Consider the following 27,330-nt stretch of genomic DNA (forward strand, 5'->3'; position numbering starts at 1 on the left):
ATTTAATGCTGGACTTCTGGGGTGTCATTCATTTTTTAACATAACTGATTTAATTTTATTAAATCTTATACAAAGTCAGAGAATGTTTTCTTGAAAATGCACAATCAGCAAATTTGGCAAGCAACGTATCTGGAATACGAGTCTGGAATGACCTTTGAATGATGGGTCTTTTCCCTATTTATTACTTCTCTGCTTAGCGATCATCGAGAGACACTGTTTCACAGGCTGGTCATTGAGGACTTTGGGACATCTGTGCTTAGCTTAATAGGAGCTTGACTCGGAGCCTCCTAGCAACTGCTTAACATGATTACATATAGATTAAGCTTTAGTTTCATCAAGTTAATGGTGAAGGCATTCACTGTCAGAGGTTTGGTGCAAAAGAAATACAACTTGCATATTTCTCAAGACTTTCCTTCTAAAGTTTTGGTATCTTGGGTATTTTTGGCAGTTAGCTTCATTCCCACATTTGGGTTAGTGTGTTGGTGAAAGCTCTTAGAAATACAGCCTCTTTTCTCTAATGTTCATGATGGCTGTGTTTTCCTAAGTTGAAGAGAGCATAGAACTGAGAACTCTTGCTGCTGCTTGGTACAAAAGTGCTGTGGATTACTTTCTGTTTCTGGCTCTGGCTTTCTATTGACAATATTTGGCCATCACATTGTTATAAAGAATTAAATCATTTCACAGCATTGGTTTCTTAACATTCATAACAAAGAAAAATACCCCACGCTCCATTTCCCCCCAGCCCCAGCAAAATCTCAATAAAACCGTTGATACAACTGAAAATAGGTTGTATAGATTAAGCACAATGATACTAAAGGGACTCCTTCAAGCAAAACAATCATAAAATTTCTATTGTAAATACAAAACTTCAGTCTTCTAGGCAGGTTGGGCAAAACAATATGAGAAAGTAGGTAGTTGGTTATGTCTGTGTAGAAATCTGTATGTCTATAGAAGTCTCTAAGGCAAGATTTCATTTTCTGGAATCTGAGAACGGCCAAATCTCAGTTTTATTTTATTTGTTAAATTGGGGCTTGTAGAACTGGAGGATTCCTTGCTTTCATGGGAAGTTGGAAAAAAAACTAGGCCGAAGTGTAAATGTTAAAATGTGAGCTGAGCTGCTTTCTCCTCTAAGCATTATCTTGCAGACACTGAATAAAATGTAAGATATTCTTCATTTTGTAAAGCAAAAACATTGCTTTCTAAAATGCTTTCTAGTGACTACAGAGATGGTATTTGTGCACCTTAGTCAGTAATACTTAAGAATTTTTATTATAATAGTTCTCAATAGATAACATTGTTTCAGGGCCTGGATGTCTTGGAAATCATGAGAAATATTCATGTTTTTGTATCCCGCTACCTCTACAACCTGAATAATCAGGTAAGGCATAGCCCATACTATTTTCCTAAATTTGACTCTGATTTGAAGGGATTGAGAAGTGCAGAGCAGTATAAGTGTAAGAAAAACCCAAGCTGAGCATACATAATAACAAACTGTAAAATAGCTTTTGCTGCTCTAGAAAAACATCTTTGGGGAAGCCGTAGGTAGAGAATGTTCTCTAAACATGTTTTGAGTGTGGTGTGCCAGTAGGGTCACTCTGTGGCAAATACTTCACTGAAGCTAGGAGGAGGCAGCAAGGATAGTTGGCTGCTATGTAAGAGCGTACTAAGTACGTGATCTTTTCAGCTTGAGAAGAGGGTATCTGAAAATAGGTTATTAAGGAGATGAAGTAGTGAAATGATGTGGAGAACATGTGCAGAGAACTACCCTTTGTGGTTTCTCACCATGTGAGAATGAGGACCTCACTACGAAAACAAGTGGCTTCCTTAAATAAAAGGAAGTAAGTTTTCTCACAGCACATAATTGAGTAGTGGAACTCATTGCTATGGTGTGTAGTAGGGCCATAAGTACAAATTGCTTGCTGAAAAAGTTTAGCCCAATTAATGTAGTGGATATTCTTAATAAATATGAGAGTTTGGGTGCAACATCTACCTTGGAATTGTTTAATCTATGCTTTGCAGAAATTGGAAGAACCTACCAGATAAAGTTTATTGTATGCATGCTCTGTTTTCTTTATTCTTTTCCTAACTGCCAGTAATTAGTTGCTCTCAAACAGGATATGGGCTACCTAGATTGATAATTTATCACAGAGTCAATTTTGGACAAATAACTTTTTTTTTTTTCCTGTTGCCTCCCAGATCTTCATTGAAAGAACAAGTAATAACAAACACTTGAACACTATCAATATCCGACACATTGCTAATTCGATTCGAACTCATGGTACAGGAATCATGAACACAACAGTGAGTATTTTTTGAACTGTTGTTGGTTATTTTTTTTAATAGTGCACAAAAGCCTCTGAACTCCTCTATCTCCCAATGGTTTATTTCATTTTTCAGCCTTACTAATACAATAATAATGTTCTTTGTGTATTAATAAAATAAATGTGTTCTTGGACACAACACAGATCCACATCAGAAAAATCTCCTGGGAGTTATGCCACTTCTAGTTGTTACATAAAAGTTAAAGAAGAGATTTAAAACCATATTAGATAAGATACAGATGTTCTGGTGTGACTCTAAATGTCAAGAAAGATAAATAATACTTATCAAATTAGCATAGTAGACATTTTGATTTCTAAACTGCTTGTATAAATTATTAGCGTGTTCTAAGTTCCTGCATATTGACACTTAACTGCAGCAAAGGTATGTGTCTACTAAAGCAAATCTTGGAAAAATGCAGTGTTATTTTTTTTTTAAGTCTATCTTGTCCTCGTTAAGCTTAAGAAACATCAGCTTTTCAGCTTGAGATAAAAGCTACAGATCTCTGGAAAGTTATTGTAAGACTGACTTCTTACTACAACACTTCTAGCGATGTCTGTAGCGTAGGTAGGTGGTTGCTTTAACCAGCCAAAGGCATTTACCTCTTTGCAAAGTAAATAAGGTCGCTTCCTGTGGCTGGCTTAGTGCAGCAGGAATTTGTCGTTGTGGTTCTCACCTTTCACACTGTATCCAAACCTATTTTCTGGTTGGTGCTTGCTGTTCTGCTGCTCAACTTCTTTCTGCCTTTTTACTGCTTGCTTTTTCCCCGGTCTGTCCCTAACAAAAAACCAAAACATAACAAACTTGCTGAAATAGGGAACCCGCTCTCAAGTCATGACTTAAAGTGGAAATTATTAGAAAAATAAGGTTTTTGTCACTTCCTGCGCTATTGGAAATAACTTCCCTTGCACTATTATTCTGAGAGTGAGCATTTCAGATACTTAAAAAAAAAATACTATTACTGGCATTATTTCCTGGTGATGTAGATTTATTCACTTCTGATTGTGGGTAAAGTTGTTTGTGCAGACATGAGAAGTAATTGAGATGTGTAGGGTGGAAGTGTGCTTCTGCCCTGTGGGAGAGAGTTTTATAAAACTTTGAGGAAGTGAAAAGGTGTCTCGGAAGGGTATGCAGATTCCACAACTTGACTGAGGAAGTTGAGTTCTCTGCCCTTTTCAACTTGAAATGATTGTATTGCTTCAAAACGACAGTTACAGGATATTCCAGACGTAAAGTAATGGCCATGTAGGACAGGTCATTGAACTGAAATAGCTAACTTGTCCCTTGGTACCTCTGCCCTTCCTGGAAGACTCTAGACTTTCCAGGAGAAAAGTTTTTTTTATTCTTTTAAACCAGTGAAATTAAAAAGGTAAGTTGAGAATAACGGAAGTAAACCAAGTAGAAAGTTCCTTAATGTTACTCAGGAATCTACTGAAAATAGGTTGCTAGGTATACTCATCACTTTGCTGAGTTTCTTGATTTGATTATTTCTTTTTCTTCTAGGTAAACTTCACTTACCAATTTTTGAGGAAAAAGTTTTATATTTTTAGCCAGTTCATGTACGATGAACATATCAAATCCAGACTTATCAAAGACATCAGATTCTTCAGGGAAGTCAAGGATCAGAATGATCACAAGGTATAGTAATTTTTGAGGGATTGAGAGTAACTTGGCTAAAAGAATTCCTACTTTCATATGACTGAAGTTGCACCACACCATAATGTGTATCTCCAGGCAAAGTGTCAGCCTTTGTCCTAGCAAAATTCACTTTGACAAATGTCTGTACCCAGGATGGCTTTGTTTCATTTCGGCTGCTGGAAAACAAATTTCTCAAAAATGCAAGAGACAACGTATTTATACGTATTATATATACGTATTTATATTATATTTAAAATAGGCTGCCAGCCTTTTTGTATGTTAAATGCTTATTTCTTTTAGGAATATTTTCTTGCTCACAGCAACACTTCTATTTCACTCTTCAGCTTGCAGAAGTGACTTAGCCAAATGACTTTTGTGAACTAATATAGACAGGCAGCTGTATAATTCATTACCCCCCAAAAAAAAGCTGTAGGTGCAAGGTAGGAATACATTGCAAATAGAATTGATAATTTATTTTTTTTTAAGAATAGGTAACTACTCTTACAAATTATTCTAAATATTTTTCTAGTACCCCTTTGAAAGAGCAGATAAGTTCAACCGTGGCATCAGAAAACTTGGAATAACCCCAGATGGCCAGAGCTATCTTGACCAGTTCAGACAACTCATAAGTCAAATTGGTAAGAAATGTGTAAGAAATGCTATCTAAGACATTGTTAGAAATGGTATCAAATGGAAGAGATGTTCATAGTCTAGTTACTGACCTTTTAGCTCAGGCTAAAACTAGGTTTAACTCCAGTCAAATGGCAAGTACCCCATTTGAAATAAATACTGTTGTCTAAAACATGTAAGGACCATTTCAAAGTAATTAATCTGAAATATAGCTGCAGCTTGAATAGATGCCTGTTCTCTTTAAAATTCTTTTCTTTGTTATGGAACTGACTTTTATTCAGATTGAGTGTATTTCCCAGTAAAAAAAAAAAGTACATTTAAGTTAATGTATTTCAGAAAATGGCTGTATATCCAGCTAAAGTAACTTTGAGTGATGTATAACATCACAATGGTATTTTCAGCCATTGATGGTGCAGATGTGCAGGACTAATCTGAACTTGCAAGTGTTTAATGTTCTCAGTGGAAAGAATTAATACTATTTGGCCACTTGTACTATTAGGCTCCCTTTCAGAGGTTGCAGGAGTTATGAAGAGAGTTTGTGTGTATATATTTAAATAATTATAAATTACTTCTTTTTTTTTAAAGGCAACGCTATGGGTTATGTACGAATGATAAGATCTGGTGGACTTCACTGCTGTAGTAGTGCAATTAGGTACTTCCACAAACATTTGATTTTTCTGTTTGCTCCTTCTCATTCCTTTGCTCCCTATTCATGCTGACTTTCCCTAAGTTCTTACTTATCTCTGATAAATTTTGATTAAAAAGGTCCGTTTTTATGCCTTCATTGAAGTGGAATTATCAAAGCCAGTTCTGGAATTCAGAGCTGTACAATCATTGCCTTAAAAAACCAAAATGAGAACAAATACTATTGAAAAACACTACAAAAGAGTTAATAGAATGTACATCTAAGTTATTAGTCATAAATTAAGTCAGTAATTCCTGATGATAATCACTTTGAGAGGTTGCATTAAGGAAAAACAAATACAAGCATTGAGAAAGTTGGAAGAAACATTTCTTTGATATTTCTTTCTGTATGGAGGATTGTGTTTATATAAGGTCATTAAAACATGGTGAATTTTTACTTATAAAGAAATAGTTGGTTTTCTTGCAAATAATAGTAAAATTATAGTTATTAACTGCAGCAAGTGCTAGAGAGAGAAGATTGTATGATATAACTTTAAGTAGTTCAAGCTCGGAAGACTAATTGAACTAAATTATAAATTATGGTAGTACTTCAGTCAATGTAGAGAGTTGAACTTAATACTAACAAGCAGTGAGTTTTCAGGTTTGTTCCTGATCTGGAAGATATTGTTAACTTTGAAGAACTGGTGAAAGAAGAAGGACTCTCAGAAGAAACACAAAAAGCAGCAAGGTACCCTAGCATCATGCTTTTGAGGTCTGGGGCAGGGATGGGATGAAAGAATTGTAATTTTAAAGTTGTAAATGCAGCAGGTAGTTGTGTGTGTGTATTAAAAGTGCAACTGATTTTATGCAAAAATACTTGCTGCTCTTAGAAGCAGAAAAAATAGAAGCAATTATTTTAAAAATGCTGAATGTTAAGTGACATTTCAAGAAGTTCATATTGGACACTAGAAGTAGGTTCTTCCCTGAGGGGGTGATCAGTCACTGGAACAGGCTCCCCAGAGAAGTGATCGTGGCACCAAACCTGTCAGAATGAAAGGTGCATCTGGATGACACTCATAGTCATAAGGCTTACTTGTAGGTAGCCTTGTGAGGACCAGGGAGTTGGACTCGATGATCTTTATGGGTCCCTTCCAACTTGAGATATTCTATGATTTTTACCAATTGACTGTTAGAACCTGATTTCTTGATAAAATCCTTGTGGTTTAAAGGCTAACGTGCTTCCTTGCCATGTGTCTGACATCTAGTTTTAGGATGTTGAGGGCCTTAGGAGAGAACTCATAAACATTTTTTGAGGAAATTAAATCAAGAAATACGATTCAAGGTGTCTGTAAAGATAGGTTGTGATTTTAGACACTCTGATCTGAATACTGGTTTGTAGGTGCAGCCAAGAGGGGAAGAGAGGGTTGTTACCTTGAAGGGTGGGTGAGCGAGGAAACTTCTAGCAGCAACCAGGTGACACATTGCTTGTCCTTTGCAGGCAGTTGGACTCTGTCCTCAGTGACCTCACGCGTAACTTTGCAGAAGGAACAGAGTACTTCAAAATGCTCGTGGATGTGTTTGCTCCTGAATTCCGCAGCCCAAAGAATATGCATTTGCGGAACTTCTATATAATTGTCCCCCCACTGGTGAGTATTTGCACTGTGTGCACCACTACGTAACTTAAAAAAATTAGCAGATAGGTTTGTGTTTAAGTATTTTATATTAGCTATTGATTACTGTATTCTGCTTTCTTCCCTAATTATGAGTGGGATTGCTTTGAGTGTGGCTTTGTTGACAGTTGTCCAAAGCCATGTTTTTCTTTGTTTACATCAGTTCATGTACTACCACTCAAAAGGTAACTTTAAAAAAATTCTTTTCCTCCTGTTTGAATCAAATTGGACAAGCCAAGATGGAAAAGGAGGACTTGGAACAGTGAGGATGAAGGGAGTTTAAAACCATGTTCTCCAGTGCTCTCATGTGTGTGCTCTCTCCCCATCATATTAAGTATCTTTAGGCTCTTTTAATGTCATGATTTAATGCAGTACAATTGGGGCATTCCCTATTGCAACTGGAACTGCTTTTGCTAATGAGCTTCATTTAGAAAGATTCGACCTGAATTGAGGTGATCCATACTTGAATGAATCACTGGGCTTTTGGAAGCAGTTCAATTTGGAGGCATAAATGATCTGACATCCCGTTTTAGAAACTAATTTTGCAATGTTTATGAGCCATAAACTTAAGACTGTGAGAGGACAGGTATGTCATAGTAATAGAAGTGAGAGGAAAGTAAAGGCTCATGACAAATACTTCTGGTTTTTTTGCTTCCTGTTTGTGGAGGTTTTTCTGATAAATAGTTTGAGGAATATACCATCCATTTTGGTTTTAAAAAGGCACTTGGGTGTAGTTCAATTTAATACTGTTGTAGGTTTTCAATAATTTGTTAATGTGCACACACTTTCATGTCTCAAGAGTAGTTATTGCATACAGACACGTAGCTGTTGCTCTGTATTGCTGCCTGGATCTGTTGAATATTGAAGTATTTTTACTGTATTCTAAATAGAGTGAAATAACACACTGTAGCTTTAAAAAACTAATATCTTTGACCTTTCCAGGAACCTGGGCTATTTTAATTATCCTTTACATGTTTACATGTTTACTTTTAGTAATCAGTAAGGAATAGAGTCTGACAAGAACAGTGAGGATGAAGGTGTAGCTTTAGGGTTTTTTACTTAGGCTTATGCAAACGTTTTCCAAAGCTTAGCCTATTTTGCTTCCGAAAAAAATCTAGAAAAAGGACAAGCTTTCATACAAAAATGCCTGATGATGGAAGATACAATTAACATCGTTTTGGGCATGGAATTATATTCGTAGGTAACAGCATGCGTGTGAAAACCTTTTAAAATTTCTAAGTCTCTCTTGATGATTCCAAGACAGCTTTTCACTCTTTCAGACCCTCAATTTTGTAGAGCATTCAATCAGTTGCAAGGAGAAGCTGAATAAAAAGAACAAAAGCGGAGCAGCTTTCACTGATGATGGCTTTGCCATGGGTAAGTTCCTGTGTGCTGACTCACCTTTGGGTAAGCCACGCAATGGATATTTGCAAGAAAAGTTTTGATTATAGTTTGTGTGGTCCCATAATTAAAAAGATCCATAACTTAAATTTGAGTTGTCTTCACTTCAGCACAACGGATTTGAGGGCTATTTTGTTCAGAATCTGCTAAACATCAAATAGCTGAGCGTGGCAGAGCCCTGGAACAGGCTGCTCAGAGAGGTGGTGGAGTCTCCTTCTCTGGAGACATTCAAAACCTGCTGGGACATTTTCCTGTGCAACCTGCTGTAGGTGGACCTGCTTTGGCAGGGGGGTTGGACTAGATGATCTCCAGAGGTCCCTTCCAACCCCATCTCATTCTATGATTCTATGGGAGCAGACAATTTTGTTGTATGTAGATGCTCCCCAACTTCTTTCAAAATTTGCAGATTTCAGCAGCTGAGAAGGCATGCAAGTCTTTGGATAAGTTATGAGGCTTTAAAAATTGAAGCTTGTTCTTTATTACAATATTTTTTTCCTGTTTAGATTTAATTGTAAATTAATTGAGTTTAAATTTTAATTGTGTGGGAACTATCAACCTAAAGCTGATCTATTAAAGACGCACACAAAATGTTTTACAAATTACGTGTTGACTTTGATATGTGGTTTGTTAATGACTGTAGGTGTGGCTTACATTCTGAAGCTTTTGGATCAGTACCAGGAGTTTGATTCTCTGCACTGGTTCCAGTCTGTTAGAGAGAAGTATGTGAAGGAAATAAGAGCAGTAGCTAAGCAACAAAACGTGCAGTCCACTAATCAAGATGAAAAACTACTACAAACTATGAACCTTACCCACAAGCGACTGGAAGTTTGTTTACAGGTATAGCATGGCTCTAGTTATCTGTTCTGTGTTAAGTTCTGCACTTAACCATCACAATTCAAGTATCTTTTTTGCCAATGGAGCTTATCGAGAGCAAAAAACCAAGAGCATTGTCTACAGCAACAATGCAGAAAGAGTATAAAGACTTGAGGTGTATGTTCCAAAGGGTATGTCGTAAGCATTTGTAATATTTGAGTGAGTCAGGAACTTGACCTGAGTGATGGGAAGCCTTTGTCCCATAGAGTTTCAAATGTAATGCAACTAAAACCTAAATGCTTAAATAGGAGAGAATAACTTTTTGGTTATGCTTCTGATAATAAAGATTTTACATAACGCTCTGAGCCCTCAGAGTTGCTTGGTGTGTTAACTCTGAGCTGCTAAGTTGAATGATGCACCAGCTGGCAGAGAGAGGAAAGGTGCAGTTGAATTTTGAAGCATAGCAGTCCAGGTTTCACCTGTGGTGTAAAATGCACGTCCCTTCTGTACCCTCCACCTTTTGATTTTGAGAGGGCTGTGGGACAGGTCTGTAGTTGGCTATTTCTAAATAGTCCATTATTACAAACTGTAAAAGCAGCTCTGTTGTTGAAACAGATAAAGCCCTGTGTGTCCTCATGACTCCCACGAGTGTGCACTGTGTTTGGTCCTCTGCTGTTAAAAAAACCCACATCACTGAACCTTGTTCATAAACTGATCAAGCTTGTGGTCATTTAAATTATTGGCTTACGTGCCTTTCCATGGGCAAGTTGCTCCGGATTCTCACTGCTACAAACCTCGTTTTCAGCCTCAGTGGTTTAGTGACAGATTTATTTCACTGATGCTGCTTTGCTTAAATTACCCTTTCAAGTTTTTGGCTGACATTTGCTTTGTAAAATGCATGTGAACAAGGTATGAATGGAGGAAGATTTTCAAAAGCATTTAAGTGAATGAGATATTGAAATCTAGTTGCCTTAGATGTTTCTGAAAAATCCCATTTATGTCTGTCTACAAATTCATTCTTGTGATACACTGGCACTCCTGTATCTTTTTTCCTTAGGAATTTGAACTCCTTTATTTCTCACTGAGCAGTGCAAGAATTTTTTTCAGAGCGGATAAAACTGCAGCAGAAGAAAACCAGGAAAAGAAAGAAAAAGAAGGTGACTGAATTCTACACATAGAACATTTTGACTCATGAGAGGGTGCGCCTTAGTAGGGAAAGCACTTTTTTTTTTCTTTTTTCTGTAGCTACTTTCTTGCTAGTGCATTGATTCAGTATTTCAGAAAGAGTTTTATGGGGTCAAGAATGATTGAGGATTCAAGAACAGCTCACAGAGACCTTCTTTGGAATGGGAGAATTTCAAGTTGTGCTTCTGGGAAGTGGGGGCAGGATGACCACAAAAAAACCAGCTAACCTCCAAAAAAATTTGGAACAGGGAGAATCACATACTTCCATTAATACTAAATTCAGTAACTTCAGCATGGTACTTACCCTCTAAATTACCAATTTTGACAATGACAGCTTTTTCTACACAACCTGAGCTGGTGTGAAAGAAACTGATAGTTTTCACCTGTTGTTTACCAGGTGTTTTTCAACTTCTGTAGGCAGGTGATGCAGATACTACAGGTGACTTTCAGGTGTTGGTGATCTATTTTGATCTACCATTGAATTATATTCAAAGAGTAAGATCTTCATTTGTGGTATGGTCACTTGACTAGGTAACATGGGTGTTTTCTGCGTTACATTCATGCTTATATGTTCTCCCTCACGAATTCTGGAAGATTCTCTTCAGTGTGGCAAAATCTTTTCAAAGAAATAAGAATGCTCCAAAGGATTAAGATGTAGAAGTGCAGTTCAGTCACAAGCCACTTAGAAACTCAGGTAGCTGTATATTAAAAATGGAATTGGTAAATAATTTTCTATTTTAGTTCTGACAATGACACAATTGGCCTGGGAGATTACAGCCACAGAGCCAAAGATGAGTTTTCTTCTGTACTAGGAAAACAGTTTGCAAAGAAAGAAGTCTTAGCATTAATTTAGATTTGATCATATTCAGTGAAGTTGCTTAAATAGTTAGTCTTTTGAGTAGAACAATTACAAGCATTGTGATGAGTACGAATAGACATAGTACCCTGGCTTCTTTAGGAGAGTCATTCTGTAGTATGTCAGTTGATTGTATTTTAGGTTAAATAATCACTGTTACGATACGTGTTCAGCTCCCTGAAGAATGTGTTTTGTGGTGAGAAAAGCTTGAAATGCATAGCAGGGTGAAAAGCTTTGAAGGTGGTGATTATCTTTGCCTTCTACCCAAATATTTGGACTTGGACTTTGCAAAATGTGTGAGCACGTAGATGTGATCCTTACACAAGTTCTACGGGTTGAAGAAACTCTTCACCCCAAATACAGATTTCTTCATAGGGCCAGGACCCTTTGTTCTGCAAGGTCAGTTTGCGTATGCTGACCATGGGATACCGTATCAAGGGGTGTAATGACAGCAGCATAATATATATATATATAGATAGGTATAGATATAGATATATCTTAAGACTTTGTTTTTACTGCCTTGAATAAAATGTTAATGACGACTCATTTTTTATTTTTGTAGAAGAATCTGTTAAAGCAAGCAATGGAGATCTTTCCAACCCTACGCCTGCAGATCCTGTTGTGAAATGATGTGGCTGGTAGGGGTGATGATTGCTTACTCTGATAATTCATGTTCTTGCCGTTATCAGTAACATTCTGTAGGGGTAGAAGCTCTAGATTTGATTTACTTGCTCTGTTAAACCCAAGAGAAAATGTACAGTAGCATACTAGCATCCAGTGAGGCTAGATCTGTGTTTGTCTATATTTCCTGTAGAAACTCCTATTTTTCAGGAGTTTACATTATTTACAGCACTTTCTTTAGATTGAAAATAATTATATAAAATGTTGACCTTGGAGGTAGTTATTTTAAAGTACACATTAAAAATCTTACTAATTTTTAGATGCGTTCTTGCATCTCTAACATAGCGTGTAAAGGAAAAAAAAAACTCATAGGCCCTTGGTCTAAGATTTGAAGTGGTGCATCTCTTCAACCAGGAAAAAAAAAATTGTATCAAGATACTGTGCATAACTTTTGTCCAAAAACTAATTCAGCCATGTTTTTATGCAGTCCTGGGGTATTTAACGCGGTCTCAGTTTACACTGTGTGTTACAGTTTATCTTGTGAATATATGTTAAAGCTATTACACAAAATGAAAATCCTTATTAATGTTTTATTCCACAAACCCTTATTGTTACCATAGATCGTATTTGTTCTGTGGGAGTTTAGGATCCCATCAGGCATTTGTTTTCCCTGCTGTTTTTCCCCCCTTATCAGAAAGTGGGAAAACCAGGAAAGTTAACATAATAAATTACTTCTCATTTCATACCGAAGGTCGGCTTTGCATCTACAGAAGTAAGGAAATCCAGAGCCAAGACAGAACCACAATCAGCTCTTCCTTTTATGACCAGACACTGTGGGATGGGTGTCTGTAACTATTAAGTGATCTTACACTTCATGAATATGTTGTGCCTAATTGCAAGTTTCAGCCTCAATTCTGTATTTCCTCGCCTTTGTAGGTCTGTTGTACCGTCCGTGTTGTTCATAGAGTCTTACCTGCCTGACTATTAACAATAATTGCACTGCAGGCTTCAGAAGCTGCTGAACACTGTGAGAACTCTGTATAAATATGCCATCTGTCAATGCCTGCAAGTAGAGGTTGTAGATCTGTGCAAGAATTACTCAGATTCCTAACTGAAGTCAGTAGCAAGACTTAGCTGAAGAGTAAACACCACTTTTGTTAAAAGATACAGTTGTGTTTTAATCTCCCAGAACATAAAACACTTCTACGTCTTACTAACTAGAATAAACTGCTCCAGTCAGTCCAACTGAGAATTACTTTGGGGTGGGGTGGTTTTTGGCACTTGGCTGTATTTTTAGACCATACTTGCCAGCTTCTTTCATCTCTTCTACTTACAAAAAAGGTAATTTTTAATTGTTGAAATTGTTCCACCTGCCCTTGGGTCACTGGTAAAGACAACTCCTCACATAATTCTGGTTCACCCTTTCCTGTCACTCACTTCAACATTCAGAAAGCTGGGACAAACATTTTCCTGCAACTGGAAAGACCAGGCTGATATGGAAGTCCTTTAGTTGGTTCTGAAAACGTGATACAGAAGCTTTATGGACTGTTCAGATCAGGTGTGCTCCTTACGTTTTTATTTTTTAATTCATTCTAACTGCAGAGACTGCCCTAAAGAATGCTGCATTACTTGATTTATATTTTTGCTTTTTTATTTTGATACGGTTTGTGGTTTGTTTTTTTTTCTTGGTAATTTGTGTACACTTTCTTTTTTGACCAAATTGTGCTGGCGCTGAGCAGTCGGTAGCGCTGCTGAGAGCAGCCTTCTTGAACCTGTTCCCCTGGTCCTCTCCCACCTGAAGTCACTGAAGTTCTTGCCATGGGGTGGCCCAAGCACCACGTTTCCTTCTTCTGCAGCAACCACAGGATCCTGTGTAGATGGGGTTGGTCCCCCCCAGGATGCAGGTGCTGGGTGGCTGCGTTACAGCCAAGGCATTGCCCACGCTCTCATTAAATCTCTGCTTCTGTTTGCCCTTCTTCTGTTTTATCCAGAAAGACACCGCCTCGGAGAGGTAACACTTTGCAGTTGAACACAAACTGAACTTATCTTAATGTATGGTGGTTAAATCCATGTGGTTCTGGTGGTGGAAATTCTATAGGAAAGACATTAAGCCTATTTTTTATAGAACCGTTTAATCTGGGAGACCTGAATGTATGCTGTATGTGGCAAAAATATATACACACACAAATATGTACAGTGATAATAGAGCTATTCTTGCTAATACAGGATTGTAGTTTATATATTTCCTTCCTTCCTTTTTTGTCATGTAGCAGCATATATATGCAGAAAGCTTTTCTCATCTGGAATACGAGGTGGGTCCTTGATTTGGGATGTCACACACCCCTCTGTGTCAGTCACATTAAATCCTATTTTTTTCCCCCCTAACAAGGATCTGGAAAGGGTGCAAAACTCTTGCTGTGGTGCTACTACTATCGTTGTTGCTTTTGCCCTCCTGTTCCCATTGCAGGAACAAACTGGACGCTAACTGGTTGGCTGGAGATTGAGACGATGGAGCCAAAACAACAAAAAAAATCCCCCAAACTAAACCGCATGTTCTCACTCAGAACTCCCAGAGGTGAAAAAGGAAAGTGAGGATGATGAGTTTGCTGCAGGGACATAAAACAGAGCCCTAGTTCTAATTCCCCCTTTGTGTCAAGGGTGGAACAGGCTGAAGGCCAGTCTCTCTCCCCCAGAAGGCAGCTGCCACCACTGACTGCCCTCCTGTGTTCAGTCCTGGGACAAGGCTGTGGCCTGTCCAAGTGGTAGCAGCTGCTCTTCTAGAGCTGAAAGGTAAATTCTTGAGGTCCTAATGTGGTCTGGAGTCAGAAGTATCTCTGAATTTTCATCTGGTGGCCATCAACAACAGCTGTTTTCAGCTTCTCAGGTACAAAGGACCAAATGTAACACTTTGTGTTTCCTGACTCATTGTACAAAAGGGTATTTTGTTACCTCAGTCTCTTTGGTTTGTGAGTAGAGAACATTATGTACATAAAACTGTGTTAATAAATGCAATTTTGAGAACCTCATTTGTAGTGTCTTCAGTAACATCAGTTCAGCAGGTGTTCGTTGTTTTAATAAGCTTCAACTTTTATTTATGAAGAAGTTTGTGTCAGTTACTAACAGTTTTCTTCCATGGTTCTGTTAAACATTCAACAACCAGCTAAATTGAATTTATTCCACGTCAAATACTTGCAAACTGGGATCTTTCGGCTGCTGTAGTACAAGTTCTGCTTACAGGAAATCTAGTTACCTAGATTAAGCGTTAAATTAAGTTTGAGGAATTTCAGCCATTGGTTCCAGTTACCTTATATCTTGATTAATACAAACTATTCCCCGGATTATATCCCCCACCCACCTGCAAAGTAAGTCCTGTTTGTTTTGTTTATTTTTGCTTGTTCTTGCAAAGTAGAGTTTCTTATGTTTTCAAGTTAAACTGGAGGGGGAAAAGATCTAAACTTATTAGCCAAATATACATCTATTGTCTAATAGACTAGGCAATACATTGTAGACTTACAATCTAGCATTTTATTGCTCAGTTTCTTAAAACCAGAGATTGCTGGTAGACTCAGCTGTTGCATGTCACCGTAATGTTAAAAATACAAAGACTTCTTATTATAAAAGTACTTATTTGTCCTAGAATTATCATCTCCGACCACTTAACTTTGAAGAAACCTAACCATAGAAAAACTGCACACAACTGCCTGACGTGCCCCAATTGTTGACTACTGCTGCTGTCTGCACGTCAGTGCTATTTAGAAGAGTAAGTCAAGGAGGTACATGATGTCCATTATTTCATTACAGAACGTGTGAGTGCGGTCCCCATGAAGGTAAGAGTAGGCACTTGGATTTGTTTTGTAAGCTTATTCTAGATGCAATATAAAAATAGATTATATTAATAGGAAAAAAATTTAGTGTTTAACAAATTGGTTTGTAAATAGGCTAGCACAAAAGATAAATCTTGTTACACTTCAACTAGACTAAAAATAACTTCATCTGAAAATAAAGTAAATAGTGCATTTTTAACCTTCATTCAGATGCACATAATCATGCAAACTATGAAAACCGAGTACGGTAGGAGGTTTGAGGCCTGATATTTGTGAAGGGAGCTGACAGCTTACAGCCTGCACCCGTTTTGGTGGAATGGGGAGGCTGCTGGCCATGTGAATCTGAAGAAATGCCACTAACCACCCAGCTGTGCTGTCCCAGCTGCCAGCGCCTAGGGGCCCATGTTGAAACATTCCCCAAGATTGTCAGCTTCCCAGAGATACCTACACATTCACAAATGCAAAAAGCCTCAAAGGCCAAGTCCTGCTGCTGTTCCACTGTCAATCCAGAGGAAGCCCCACGGCGAAGAGGCAGGAGACAGACGCTGGCCTCGTGTGTGCGCAGGTGACCAAAAACCAGAGATTCTTGCAAAACAACTCCCTGCTCTTCCCGCTCCCCCACAGGCTGCAGGAAATGACCAGAGTGGGTTTTTTATGCTTCTGATTCCTCCCCTCCTTCGTGTACGGTTCCGTCCTCTTCCGACTGATCGTTCAGAAGCACGAACTTTCCATCGTTTGTTAACGGCACAGACTTCATTAGCTGAGCTAATGCTTCTGGGTCCTGAAGAAAAACAAGAGAGTTCAGGAGGCTGCAGCAACCTCCAAGGACAGCAGAGTTTCCCAGCACTTCTTATTAAGGTTTTACAACTCCTTTTGTTTGGTTGTTTTGGTTTTTTTTGAGACAACCTTTTTTCTAAAGGTTTGAAATAATCCCTTTTGGTACAGGGATATATACTCTTATATACCCCTCAGGTATATAAGAGATTAAAAAAACAAACAGGGTTATTCATTTTGAGGCTTTATTTTGCTGTTCTTATCTGGCATTGATATAATTATTGAAAAACCAGGAGAAAAATAACTGTCTGACCAAATTGTTTATCATACCTGTGCATATTGCCTATGACTAAAAGCTCATTCCCCCAACTTGGTCTGAAATCTTAGCAGCAAAAATGCACAGCAAATATTAATGTATTAGTGTCACATCTTTGTATTGATAAAGTTTTATCTACAAGGGGGGAGGTAACTTTGCCATTCATAGTGTTTTTCCACCCTAAGGGAGGAAGGAATATGAGCTTCTAAAACTGAAACAGCAACGTGTGTGATTTACACTTCATCCTAAAGAGTTTGGGGTATTTTTGAAGACTTTGTTCACAGCTTCCTTTCAAACGTGAACAACTGGATTTGTATAGTTCTGAATTTGATTTAGGGTGGCAAATTTTATCTGAAATCAAGCTACTGCAAAGTCAAACTGAGTTTGTTTTTGCAGGAACCACCCAGGGGCTGTGTTAAATGATGTCTGCAAAACCTTGTCATTAGGAGAAATAGCAGTTCTTTTTTCTTAGGTGCACTAGAGGTACCAAAAGCAGAATATGGTGCGTCACAACACAGACATAGGGAGTGAAACAAACTTACCTTCTTTGCCTCAATGATTTCTTTTCCCAAGCTAATGGCATAGCAAATCTAAAAAAAGAAATACATGTGAAGTTCAGTTTTGGTTTGGTTTTTTGTTCCTTAGTTGGGACTAAAGTGTCAATGCAAACTTAGTCTTAAATACAGGTCTAAAAGTACGGGTGAAATGTCAATTCCTTATGCTAACTACATAAAAATAAAATTATCTTAGGATCCCTTTCAAAGCTCACTGAGGCTGGTAAATCTTTGTAATTCATCTCAGTTTTATTCACCAAACTTTATTTCCAAACCTGAGGGATTTTGCCCAGGGAAGTTGTGAATTCCCCATCCCTGGAAGTGTTCAAGGCCAGGCTGGATGGGGCTTTGAGCAACCTGGTGTGGTGGGAGGTGTCCCTGCCCATGGCAGGGGGTTGGAACTCGGTGATCTTTATGGCCCCTTCCAACCCAAACCATTCCATGACTCTGATCTTTTCCAGTGCATGTAAGAGTGTTACTGTTTTTTAAGACAAAAACTCCCCAGCACATTCCTTATTTCTAATAGTCTGTTACTATCATATGCAGCAAGCACCCAGCAGTGCTTGTCCTCCTTGTATCTGCTGCTGCATTGGCTATAACTTTGGTCCTTTTTAGACATAAGCCATCAAAGGCTGGTATTTTAAGACATGTTTTCTTGGCAAGAAGTTGAGCTGCTCTTGCTTCTATAACACTGCTTCCCAGATGTGTAAGTCAAGAAGCCTAACAACCCGTTTTCTAAATAAAGTATTTTATTAAATGTTATGCAAACCTTTTCCCCTTCCGTGTTGCTCTCAAAAACGTAGGCGCTCATGGATTCTTCTCCTGGAGTCTCACTGAGATGGACCACAAAGCCAATCAGTCGCCTGTTGTCCTGATGAGCGGCAAACTGTGTCACAGTGGCAAGATCAAACTGGAAAAGTATAATAAAGAATTGAATTACTTTTTTTTTTTTTTAACCATCATTTGGGTAGCTTGGTTAAAAGCTCAAGTCCATGTGACTGAGCGTTCAGTGCTGTGGTAGAAAACCAAATTCAAACCAAAAGTTACTTACACTTGTTCGCGTAACTTGGGTTTGAGGATCTATTAACCTGCAATTATGTGTAGGGGAGGGAAGACAAAAAAGAATTATTTTAGAGTGATTCTTAGCAGTTTCGAGGTGATTTATAATAGGTAATCACTACAGCAATTTTACAGATGAGGAAACCTGCACAGAATCAAAGCTTTATCTGTGATTTCAAGTTAGTCAATGGCAAGGTTCAACTCCAGATACTCTCTTGGCTTCTTGACGTGTCTCCCTCATAGTATCTCTCTGGATCACTACTCTCGTCAGCTTCCTGAGTGTACGGGCTGATACACTGACACATGTATGGACACAGACACCTTCCAGCTAAAGTGAATGTCTTGTTTCAACATACTCTACAGGGACAATACTACATGTAAGGAAAGAGAATCTTCCAGTGCGTTTTTTTTTTTGCCTTATAGCCCCACTGCATCCTCTAAATTTTGGTAGGATGTTCTTAAAACTTAGTAATCAGCAGGAGGATGATTTATATATACCACAGAGTAAGAACAGAGATATTTTTACTAAATGAATCTCAGGATCTTGCTCCCTCATAGAGTGTACTTCTGGGAAAAACAAAACTAAAATACTAGTCACAAGTTTCATGAAGAGAACAGAACAGAATGTTGCCAAGTTGACAATTTTACAGTACCTCAAGTTCTTGCTGGTGACCATTAGATGGGATTCGGTCATACGGAAGATGTTGTGAATGGCACGAGCAGCTAACACTTGTCTCATGGCTTCATAAATCACCTCACTTGTGTCGTCTGCCTGAACAGCCATGGAGCCTAAAAACCGAACTACGAACATCTGCTGCAGGAGGGAATCTGGAAGAGAAAAGGCTTTTTCAGTAGCTGAAGTTATCAATGAAATTATTTTTTTTTCACTTCGGAAATTCAACAGTAAACCCGTGGGTGGTGACTGCAGGGGTGGTGACTTCCTGCCATGAGGCAGGCAGTGCCCTGACCCAGTTTTAAACAGTGCTTGAACTGGCAGCGAGTAAGGAAGGGAAAAAATAAATCACAGTCGCTTGGAAGGTTTATGCCTTATTCGATTAGACAGTAAAATTCACTTGCCTGCCTTCTTATCAGGTGCACATAAACTGTGATAAATTTAAGATTGTGCACAAGCCTTGCCTTCCATCAAATTAACTCTTATGTTTAAACATTCTACATTCCTCACTTTCTTCTATGTCCTTCTGACTTTCCATACAGCTGGTTCCAATGAGGTTTTCCTTAAATCCTTCCTTGGGAGGAGGGAAAGGGGGCAGCAGTGAGAAACTCTCCCTTTGCTGAAAGAGACCAGCTGCTGCCCACAGCGAAACCTCAGTCAGATTTAGACTGTGGATTTCAGAGGACACGTAGGTAAGAAATGGCTACTGAGCAGCCTCAAGCTTGAGCAGACTTATAATCTGGTCCCATCAAACCCTTTCTAAACAAAGGCAATAGCTACTTTCAAAAAAAAAAAAAAAGGCAAGACAAAAAAACAAGCAAACCAAATCTTTTTGCCTTTAAACATTTGAAATAAACCTAATTAGGAATACAGCTTGGACTGTCAAGGCAGAGGCAGTGATGTTTAAAAGACTGGGCTTTTGAAAGGCACCTTCTAATGTACCATGGATCTGCTAGTGCTGCTCCACGATGCTTTCAGTAAGAGACACTGGATAGCTGACAGCTGAATTAGACCTAAAATCAGGACTAATTTTATCTGGAAAAATGAAGCACTGACCTTCCTCCTCATCTTTGCTCCCGTCTTCAGATTCCCCAAATGGGTTTGCACGCCTATGAAATAAAAATAAAAACTCTAATTACAAATTATGGTCACCACACAAGTGCTGCAAAACCCAATTTTCTCTCCTGAAATCACTCTGTTAAAGTGATCGATCCCCGTCTCTGGCCATACCTGCCACCTCTGTTCTGGTCCAGGAATTCTGTGGCAGGCAGTACGATATCAAACTGGATCGGTGTTCCAGGAGCAATGAGTTGTGTGGAGTCTTGAATCCCAGCTGATTCGTTGGGAATTATTTTATCATTTTCCGTATTCTTTACATTCTGGCTAAAGTGAAAATGGAAAAAAAATGTTTCAATCAATCAACGATTCAATCAATCTTTGCTCTGGAAGGAAGACAAGATTATTCCAAAAGCCCAAGTGGGATTAAACCACTATATATAAACATAAATAAGAGTATTTTCCTATTTACCTGTTACTGGGGAGTCTAATAAAATCTCAGGTTTGGGAGACCTAAAATTATTTAGGAAATACATTTTTTGGTACCAAAAATTATTTAGGAAAAAAGGAAATGCTGGTACATTAAGCCTGAATGCAGATCAACTCTGAGTGTGGGCTGACTTTCAGCAATAGGTTGCTGTTTTCCTCCCTGCCCTCAAGTGGCCTTATTTACAGCTGCATTGTCCCTTCAAACAGGAGAGACTTCTAAGAGGTGTCAATGGCAATCCTGACATCTTTTTAAGATCTTACTTGGCCACAATGTGGCCAAAGAAGTGTTACACACTGGGTCAGATTTCTTCCTGCACTTTTTCTCAAAGAGAATGAAATTCTAAGTTTCCTACAGCTACAGAAGTCGTAGCTATACACATCACTGCACACAGTACACTGGGTTTACCAGCAGCATCCTTCTTTCTAGAAAGTTTTCTGGTTGCACATGGATTTAAAAGTGACTTGGGAGATTAGTTGTCAATGAAATAGCTATTTCCTTTGCTCAGTGAAGTAGATAGCAATACTCTTCTAGTTATAAATCTGTAATCAGACAGCTGTACCGTGAATAAAATTAGAAAGAAACTGACTGGCATTCCCCATGGCTACAGGGAATCTTCAGAATCTGTAAGCAATCATAATAAAGGGAATCATAAATCATAGTAAAGGCACTGGCCTGAGAGGCAGAAGATTGGGAAAAGGTTTGAATTTCTAGGAATAAATATCTGAGTAAGAATTTATAATTTTCTGACAAAATTTGCAGAGAAGTCTCTTCATGTTGAAGTCAGTGTGATGCAAACTTCCCTATTTTATTTCTCACCCTGCTTCTGAAAGCAGGATTTCACTAAGTTTGAAAGCCAGCTCTGATATGAGATCTGAAGAATTCCCCCTGAGCAAGATGCTAGGATCACGTGGACACAAAGAAATGATACATAAAATATATATTTTTAATATAAGTATATCCTGGAGCATTATTAACAATTTTTGAAGGAGGGGAGCTTTATTGATTGATCTGAATGAGCACAAGAGAACAACAGTAATTACTCTGACAGCTGTGTAAGGCATATTCCTGTGACAGACCGACAGGAACTACTTGAGGTAATATGCAAGACTGCATTTAATTTACTGCAGACTAGGGACCCACATTACAAATGTGTATTTTTGCAGTGCCCACATTACAAATCTTAGCATCTCTTATGGCTTTTAGTAGGAAACATCAGAGGTAGAGGAATTTTCTAGAACACACAGGCTTGTAAAGCCAGGCCCCAGGGTTTTCTCCCAGGTGATTGCTGCCTTGTAAATAGAGTGTAACTGAGCACACAGTTTCTAGTCCATGCCAGTGAGAATGTTACCTGGGGTGGTGAACTTCATGTTTCTTCCCAAAGCTGGTAATGGGAGTCACTGCTTGTAGAGCTGTCTGATTTAACTTGATTGCAGCTGCCTATGAAAACAAGACCAAACAGCTCTTTTAGACCTGTGCTTTACGTTGCCATGTACAATGGGAAAGCAAGTTGGAAGGAACGGACTGGAAGAAGGGAACAAGCTCCCACCTCTGGATTGTCAGTGAGATAGATCTGTCTGGAGATGTTGTTGATGGCACATATCCACTGGAAGGGAAAAAGGAAATTAAACTCTTCAAGTTCACTTGTATACAAGAATAACAGCATTTAGAAAATATCTTTACCTCCTCGTATTCTTTCTTGCTTTCTGCTTGAAGGGTTATACCCCTAAAATATAAACAGAGCGTATCAGTGCTAAGAGTGGACACCAGGACTGTTTGACTCCAGATCTTACAATAACATCACCAGCTTTGTATCTATTAACCATCAAAGGAACAAAAAAGTCACGAATAAGCTGCAGCTAAAGGACACCACTTGTGCTGTTCAGGCAGTTGTGGGGGAGGATGGGAAGGAACATGCTTTTAATTTGGAAACACCCTTCTGGAAACCCAGAAGGGCTTACTATTACAGCAAGCATGTTTTCCAGGAAACAGGATCTGAAAGGGTAGGTGTGACTGGCTGTCCTCAAATAAAACCTGTCTCATACGCTTTGCCTGTAGGAGTAGTGATCTGAAAGCAGTATCTTCTGTCTTCGCAGTCTACAGCCATAACAGAGCAGTTGTCCAGGTCCTGGATCAATCCTCCAGCTACTGCTCCCCTTGGCTGACACATCAAGTTGCCACCTTGAGTGAAGAAATACAGTCTTTCCCAAGTTGTAGTCACCAGACCTGTTTTACTAAAGAGAAGATGCAGTGATAAAGACTCATTACTATCTACTAAATTACTCCATAGGTGAAGTCATTTATAAATATGTGAAACTGCAAACATATACTGATGCTAATCAGAACTTTATGTTCAACCCTGGAATATTTTTTTTGTGATGAGTCTCTATTAAGAGGTAAAAGCAGCATTTATTCCCAGCAGAGACTAATCCTTAATGAAAGCTGAAGAATTAAACTAATTCCAAACATTCCAAGTTAAAAACATTCTCTGCAGTATCTCCTAGTTAAGGAATAAAAGTTGACAGATATAGGAGCTGCAGAGTACAGCTACCACAACGATTCAGAAGCCTCAAACATCATTACTTGAGGAGACTTTACAAACTAAAAAAAACATAAAAACGTAGCAACTAGTCAGCAACTAAACAAACTAGCAGGTAGCAACAGTCTTCTTACTTTCTAAGATTAAGGTAGCCAGCCTTCTGGATGAGATTTCTATTGATAGCAGGTGAAGTTACATCAGAATCTGGGGTGTAAACAGATTCATTCACTGACATTAAGTCCTGCTGGGATATCCTCATTTTTTCAGCTTCAGCTTCCAGTTCTCCCTGTATGCTGAGGGGAAAAAAAACCCAACACAATACAATAAGAAAACCAAAGACATCATTAGTCAATTTATTCCAGGATATAGCTAACACCTGTAAAACAAAATGAACAAAAATACCAGCTGAGATTATATTGAAGAGTAGTGCAAAGATAAAGTTTATTTTTAGAATAGACTTTATAGGAAATGTAAGTCTACATGTCCAAGGCTTTCTCTAAAGACTAGATAAATCACTGCAGTTAGGAAAGAATGGAAGGAAGAGGCATACAATAGGCAACTACTCCCAGAAAATGTCATCCGAGCTTGAAGAGAAAAGATGCATATGCTCTGAAGGTACTAACAACAGTTTGAGGAAAATATGGCTATCTTTGGTGGACTGGCAGCAAAAGCACAGCCAGGATTTCCCTTGCTCTTTATTTTAAAAGCCCAGCTTAAAGATCTACTCTCAGTATGTCTCATACAATAGCTATGCCTTCTTTTTTTTGCAATTTGTACTCAATGTAGTTATCTTCTTTCCCCAAAGAGTATAGAGAGATAATGATCAGAATTATGACATCATTTTGCAAGACAGAAATGAGCAAACGAGAAGATGTCGAGAGTGAAAAGTTAAAGCTGACAATTTTGAGTTTATATGCATTTGTGGCAATTAGACCAAGGGGTTACTGAGAGTATTTTAGTGATCTGTCCTCTCATGTGTTTTTATAGTTAGCAATATTCACTGTATAAATGAAAATACTTTTAAATATAAAGACTCAGTTTCACAAGCAGCTTAACCTACATCAGTGCTGAAATGCACAATGGGTCTCGTCAGCTTGTTGTTCCAAGAAAACAAATCTGACAAATAAAAAGCTTTTAGCTTGATTAGCAGGCAGATCTGACTCACTGAGGCCTTGTGAGCCCAGCACTAAAGAAGGAAAGGAGTGGGCAGCACAGTTTTCAGGAGCTGCGTTATCTTAAATCATGAAACTGTGTCCTGTCTCAGTAATTACCAAGCTGCACAGTCTCATTCAGAATTTTGCAAGCTTCTCTTTTGGTTTTTCCAAAGATGTCACACTCCTGTACTAGTTACATTTAAGTTGTACTTTCAAGCTTTGCTGTGTGACAGACTTAAAACACAAAAACCCAGACTCAGCAAACCAACTGAGCAGCCTATTTTTGCTTCCATTTACCACTGTGTACTATCCAGAATTCAAATCCATCAGACTTTGGAAAACAAGAGCTTATTCTATCCAATGGTAGGATCCTCCCTGTACCTACAAGACACAAGCAAGGTGCTCTAGCCTTACTAAATAAAGGGCACTATTCCAAGGGAGTTTAAAACCTGTCCTCTAGTCTGTACAAATGCCATGTAGACTATGGAGGGATTAGTTTCAGAAGTGAGTGTGAGCAGATATATAAGTAAGTACAGATGTACAGGAAGTAAAGAATCATTCAGTGGAGGAATCTACTAGACAAAGAGATTACTTATAACACTGTTCTCAAATTGACAAGTATGCATTATTTAAAATGCCACCAGAGTTAGAATAAGTAATGATTTGGATACAGTCCAATATGAAAGGTATGAAGCAGTAAAGTGAAGGTCTCAGTTTAGTGTTCCAGCTGATTTAAAATAATTAATGTTCTCTCTAATACGATTACGTTTTAAACGTGAAGTTTACATTTACAGGCATTTAATTATAAAGAAAACTTCAATCTTCACTACAAGTGGGGGAGTGGGGAGGGAAGGGGAAAGAAAAAATAATCACAGAATTACGAGTACAAAAGTGAGGCAGTTTATTGAAATAAGGACTTAATTAAAGCAGGCTGAACTCAGTGGATCGATAGAGCCTGTACTGGTTGCAATATGTTCTCTAGGGCGAGGAGTTTTGTTTGCTTTGTGTAGCTACATCAAACACTATAGACCACAAATCCTCCTTTGGGAGGTTAATGGGCTATTGTTAAAGTATTATTACAGAAGAGCCAGCAGGTATAAATATCTCTAATTCAGAGCACACTTTATCTCTGTTATATTAGTTCTGTTAACCCGTTTCAAGCCCAAACTCCATGCTTGTGTGTTCACGAAAAGAAACAGGGATGTAAGAATGCACACAAACACTTTAATAGTTCTCGACTACACTGTACAAACAACTCTGCAGTGCACTGACAGCATTTTCCTTTAAGTGTACAAACATAGCTCCTTTCCACCTGCTGCTTTATCAAAATATATCCAACGATGCAATGCAAGCATGGAAGAGCCCTCAGGAGAAAGAAACGCTCCATTACATGCTGAATGTCAGAGTGCTATTGCTCAGAATTCAATGGAACGACAAAAGGAAACAGAAGTATCGTGTTACCTTTGAACCATGCCTGAAACAGATGATAAAAAGCTGTCCATTCTTTTGGAAAACATCTCTGCTCCTTTCTTAAAAAAGTTGATCTGAAAAATACCAAAAAAAAAAAAAACCAAAAGGGCACTAGAAGTTATCTTGGCTTTGGGCAGACAAATAACAGATTGTGGGGACTGTATTAACAGCGATCCCACTATGACTGATGGTTTGGGATCAAATACATGCTTAAAACAGCTATGTTGCCTTTCATTGTGTTTCTCACTTTTGTAACTTTCCACCCTTTTTCACACACCTAAGCTATTGGCTGCTGACAGGTATGTTTCCAATGAACTTGCTAAGTGACTGAAATAAGGGACCAGGTAGCCTTCTCCCATACTAGCACGGCGCAGAACTGGGTCTAGTGGTTTTACAAGTCACTGGACTACCAACTCCAACCTGGAAATTTTTAAACTGCTTTAGCCAAGTCAGTCAGTCAGGAAAATTATGAAATGTAGCTGTGCTAGCTGAAGCCTCCAGGACAATTAGTTATGTCAACCACAGATTTCGTCCTACTGAGGGAGCTAAAAAAAGCTACCAAGGCCAAAGTGCACATTTGGTGACAGAAGATGAATTCACTTAGCTGGTACGGCTCAGCAGCAAAGCACTCAGCGTAGGCTTGACCTTGGATTACCTGCTGCAGGGCACACAGTCATCATGAGGAGCTACTGGTAACTGTGTGAAACACAGACATGGGTAGCGTGTGTGTGCAATTAGGTAGCTTTTGATTAAAAAAAAAAAGTGAACTCCAGAAAATAAATGCAAAGGCAAATTCTTGGCTGTTAAGCAATTCATTAGCTATTTCATCCAATTTTACTTGTGATTCTACTCCCCTTCCTTAACCTTGGGACATGAGATTCCTCTTATAACCCTGATTTCTCCAAACATGTTCTTGACCACAGACTCCCTTTACAGACAAAGGAGAGAAAGCATGCTCTCTTCAAGAATGATCCATCTACTCTATTTCAGAAGCCTACTTCAGGAGGGAACAGCTCTAAATTCCACTGGTGGTAGACTGACATGCCTAGCTTAGACACTGAGGTCAAGTTTCAGTTAAATAAACCCTGCATTAGCCACTGCTTCTTCCAAAAATTCCTTATGGCCTGCTCATTCGTTGGAAATGTGAAATAGGAGACACATGTTTTGAGTAATTAATAAAGAAAATATATACTCGGGTCAAAGGGTAGCGGTTCATAGTATTTAAGCATCAATATCAACTGGCCTCTGGCTACTCAGTCATTCCCATGACAACCTAAGACATTCCTGTGTACAGCACTGACATATGGCAATTTTGCCAGATAAAACACAGGAAAGAAAGTTCTGTTTGGCTTCCAGTAAAGGACACCAATGCAATTCTTTCACTTATATAATTACAGCAGAGAAGCAGTGTGAACTCCCATGGTGGGGAAAGCAACTGAATTCTCCTTTATTACCTATTTTATATGGGGTATGTGATCTTCAAAAGACATAGGACAATGGAGACAATGATCCACACTACAATCTCAAACCGAGCACTGCATCTGTTTTTTCTGTCTTCATAGCCCAATTCTCATTTTCCTAAAGCTTTCTTTCATCAATGTCAAAGCACAACAGACCCTTAAAATGGGTGGTTAATGAAAATCCAGTGCTGTGAAAATACCAGTTTG

The 27,330-nt window shown here is 38.5% G+C and overlaps 2 protein-coding genes across 3 annotated transcripts in view; one reads left to right on the forward strand and one right to left on the reverse strand.

Moving 5' to 3' along the window:
* Positions 1 to 14,783, forward strand: part of KIAA1033 (KIAA1033 ortholog) — a 42,216-nt gene extending 27,433 nt beyond the window's left edge. Inside the window, exons 23-34 of one of the 2 annotated variants that reach the window (XM_014963749.1) lie at positions 1,304 to 1,378; positions 2,197 to 2,301; positions 3,823 to 3,957; positions 4,487 to 4,595; positions 5,173 to 5,239; positions 5,873 to 5,959; positions 6,710 to 6,857; positions 8,162 to 8,258; positions 8,923 to 9,119; positions 10,153 to 10,252; positions 11,699 to 11,774; positions 12,509 to 14,783. In XM_014963749.1, coding sequence (XP_014819235.1) covers positions 1,304 to 1,378; positions 2,197 to 2,301; positions 3,823 to 3,957; positions 4,487 to 4,595; positions 5,173 to 5,239; positions 5,873 to 5,959; positions 6,710 to 6,857; positions 8,162 to 8,258; positions 8,923 to 9,119; positions 10,153 to 10,252; positions 11,699 to 11,766 — 1,188 coding nt within the window. In that variant the 3' untranslated portion in view covers positions 11,767 to 11,774; positions 12,509 to 14,783. Of the gene's footprint in view, positions 1 to 1,303; positions 1,379 to 2,196; positions 2,302 to 3,822; positions 3,958 to 4,486; positions 4,596 to 5,172; positions 5,240 to 5,872; positions 5,960 to 6,709; positions 6,858 to 8,161; positions 8,259 to 8,922; positions 9,120 to 10,152; positions 10,253 to 11,698 lie in introns of both variants that reach the window. The other variant, XM_014963748.1, reaches the window with a different exon arrangement.
* Positions 14,784 to 14,823: 40 nt separating this feature from the next.
* Positions 14,824 to 27,330, reverse strand: part of APPL2 (adaptor protein, phosphotyrosine interaction, PH domain and leucine zipper containing 2) — a 35,567-nt gene continuing 23,060 nt past the window's right edge. The window contains exons 9-21 of the mRNA XM_014963750.1: positions 25,655 to 25,737; positions 23,174 to 23,332; positions 22,546 to 22,734; positions 22,184 to 22,226; positions 22,050 to 22,106; positions 21,852 to 21,940; positions 20,188 to 20,340; positions 20,014 to 20,066; positions 18,938 to 19,112; positions 18,277 to 18,313; positions 17,995 to 18,135; positions 17,214 to 17,261; positions 14,824 to 16,362 (exon numbers count right to left, since the gene is read on the reverse strand). Coding sequence (XP_014819236.1) covers positions 16,234 to 16,362; positions 17,214 to 17,261; positions 17,995 to 18,135; positions 18,277 to 18,313; positions 18,938 to 19,112; positions 20,014 to 20,066; positions 20,188 to 20,340; positions 21,852 to 21,940; positions 22,050 to 22,106; positions 22,184 to 22,226; positions 22,546 to 22,734; positions 23,174 to 23,332; positions 25,655 to 25,737 — 1,356 coding nt within the window. The 3' untranslated portion in view covers positions 14,824 to 16,233. The remainder of the gene's footprint in view (positions 16,363 to 17,213; positions 17,262 to 17,994; positions 18,136 to 18,276; positions 18,314 to 18,937; positions 19,113 to 20,013; positions 20,067 to 20,187; positions 20,341 to 21,851; positions 21,941 to 22,049; positions 22,107 to 22,183; positions 22,227 to 22,545; positions 22,735 to 23,173; positions 23,333 to 25,654; positions 25,738 to 27,330) is intronic.

The sequence above is a fragment of the Calidris pugnax genome, unplaced genomic scaffold (assembly GCF_001431845.1).
Source record: "Calidris pugnax isolate Ruff unplaced genomic scaffold, ASM143184v1 scaffold44, whole genome shotgun sequence".
In the NCBI taxonomy this organism is placed as follows: Eukaryota; Metazoa; Chordata; class Aves; order Charadriiformes; family Scolopacidae; genus Calidris; species Calidris pugnax.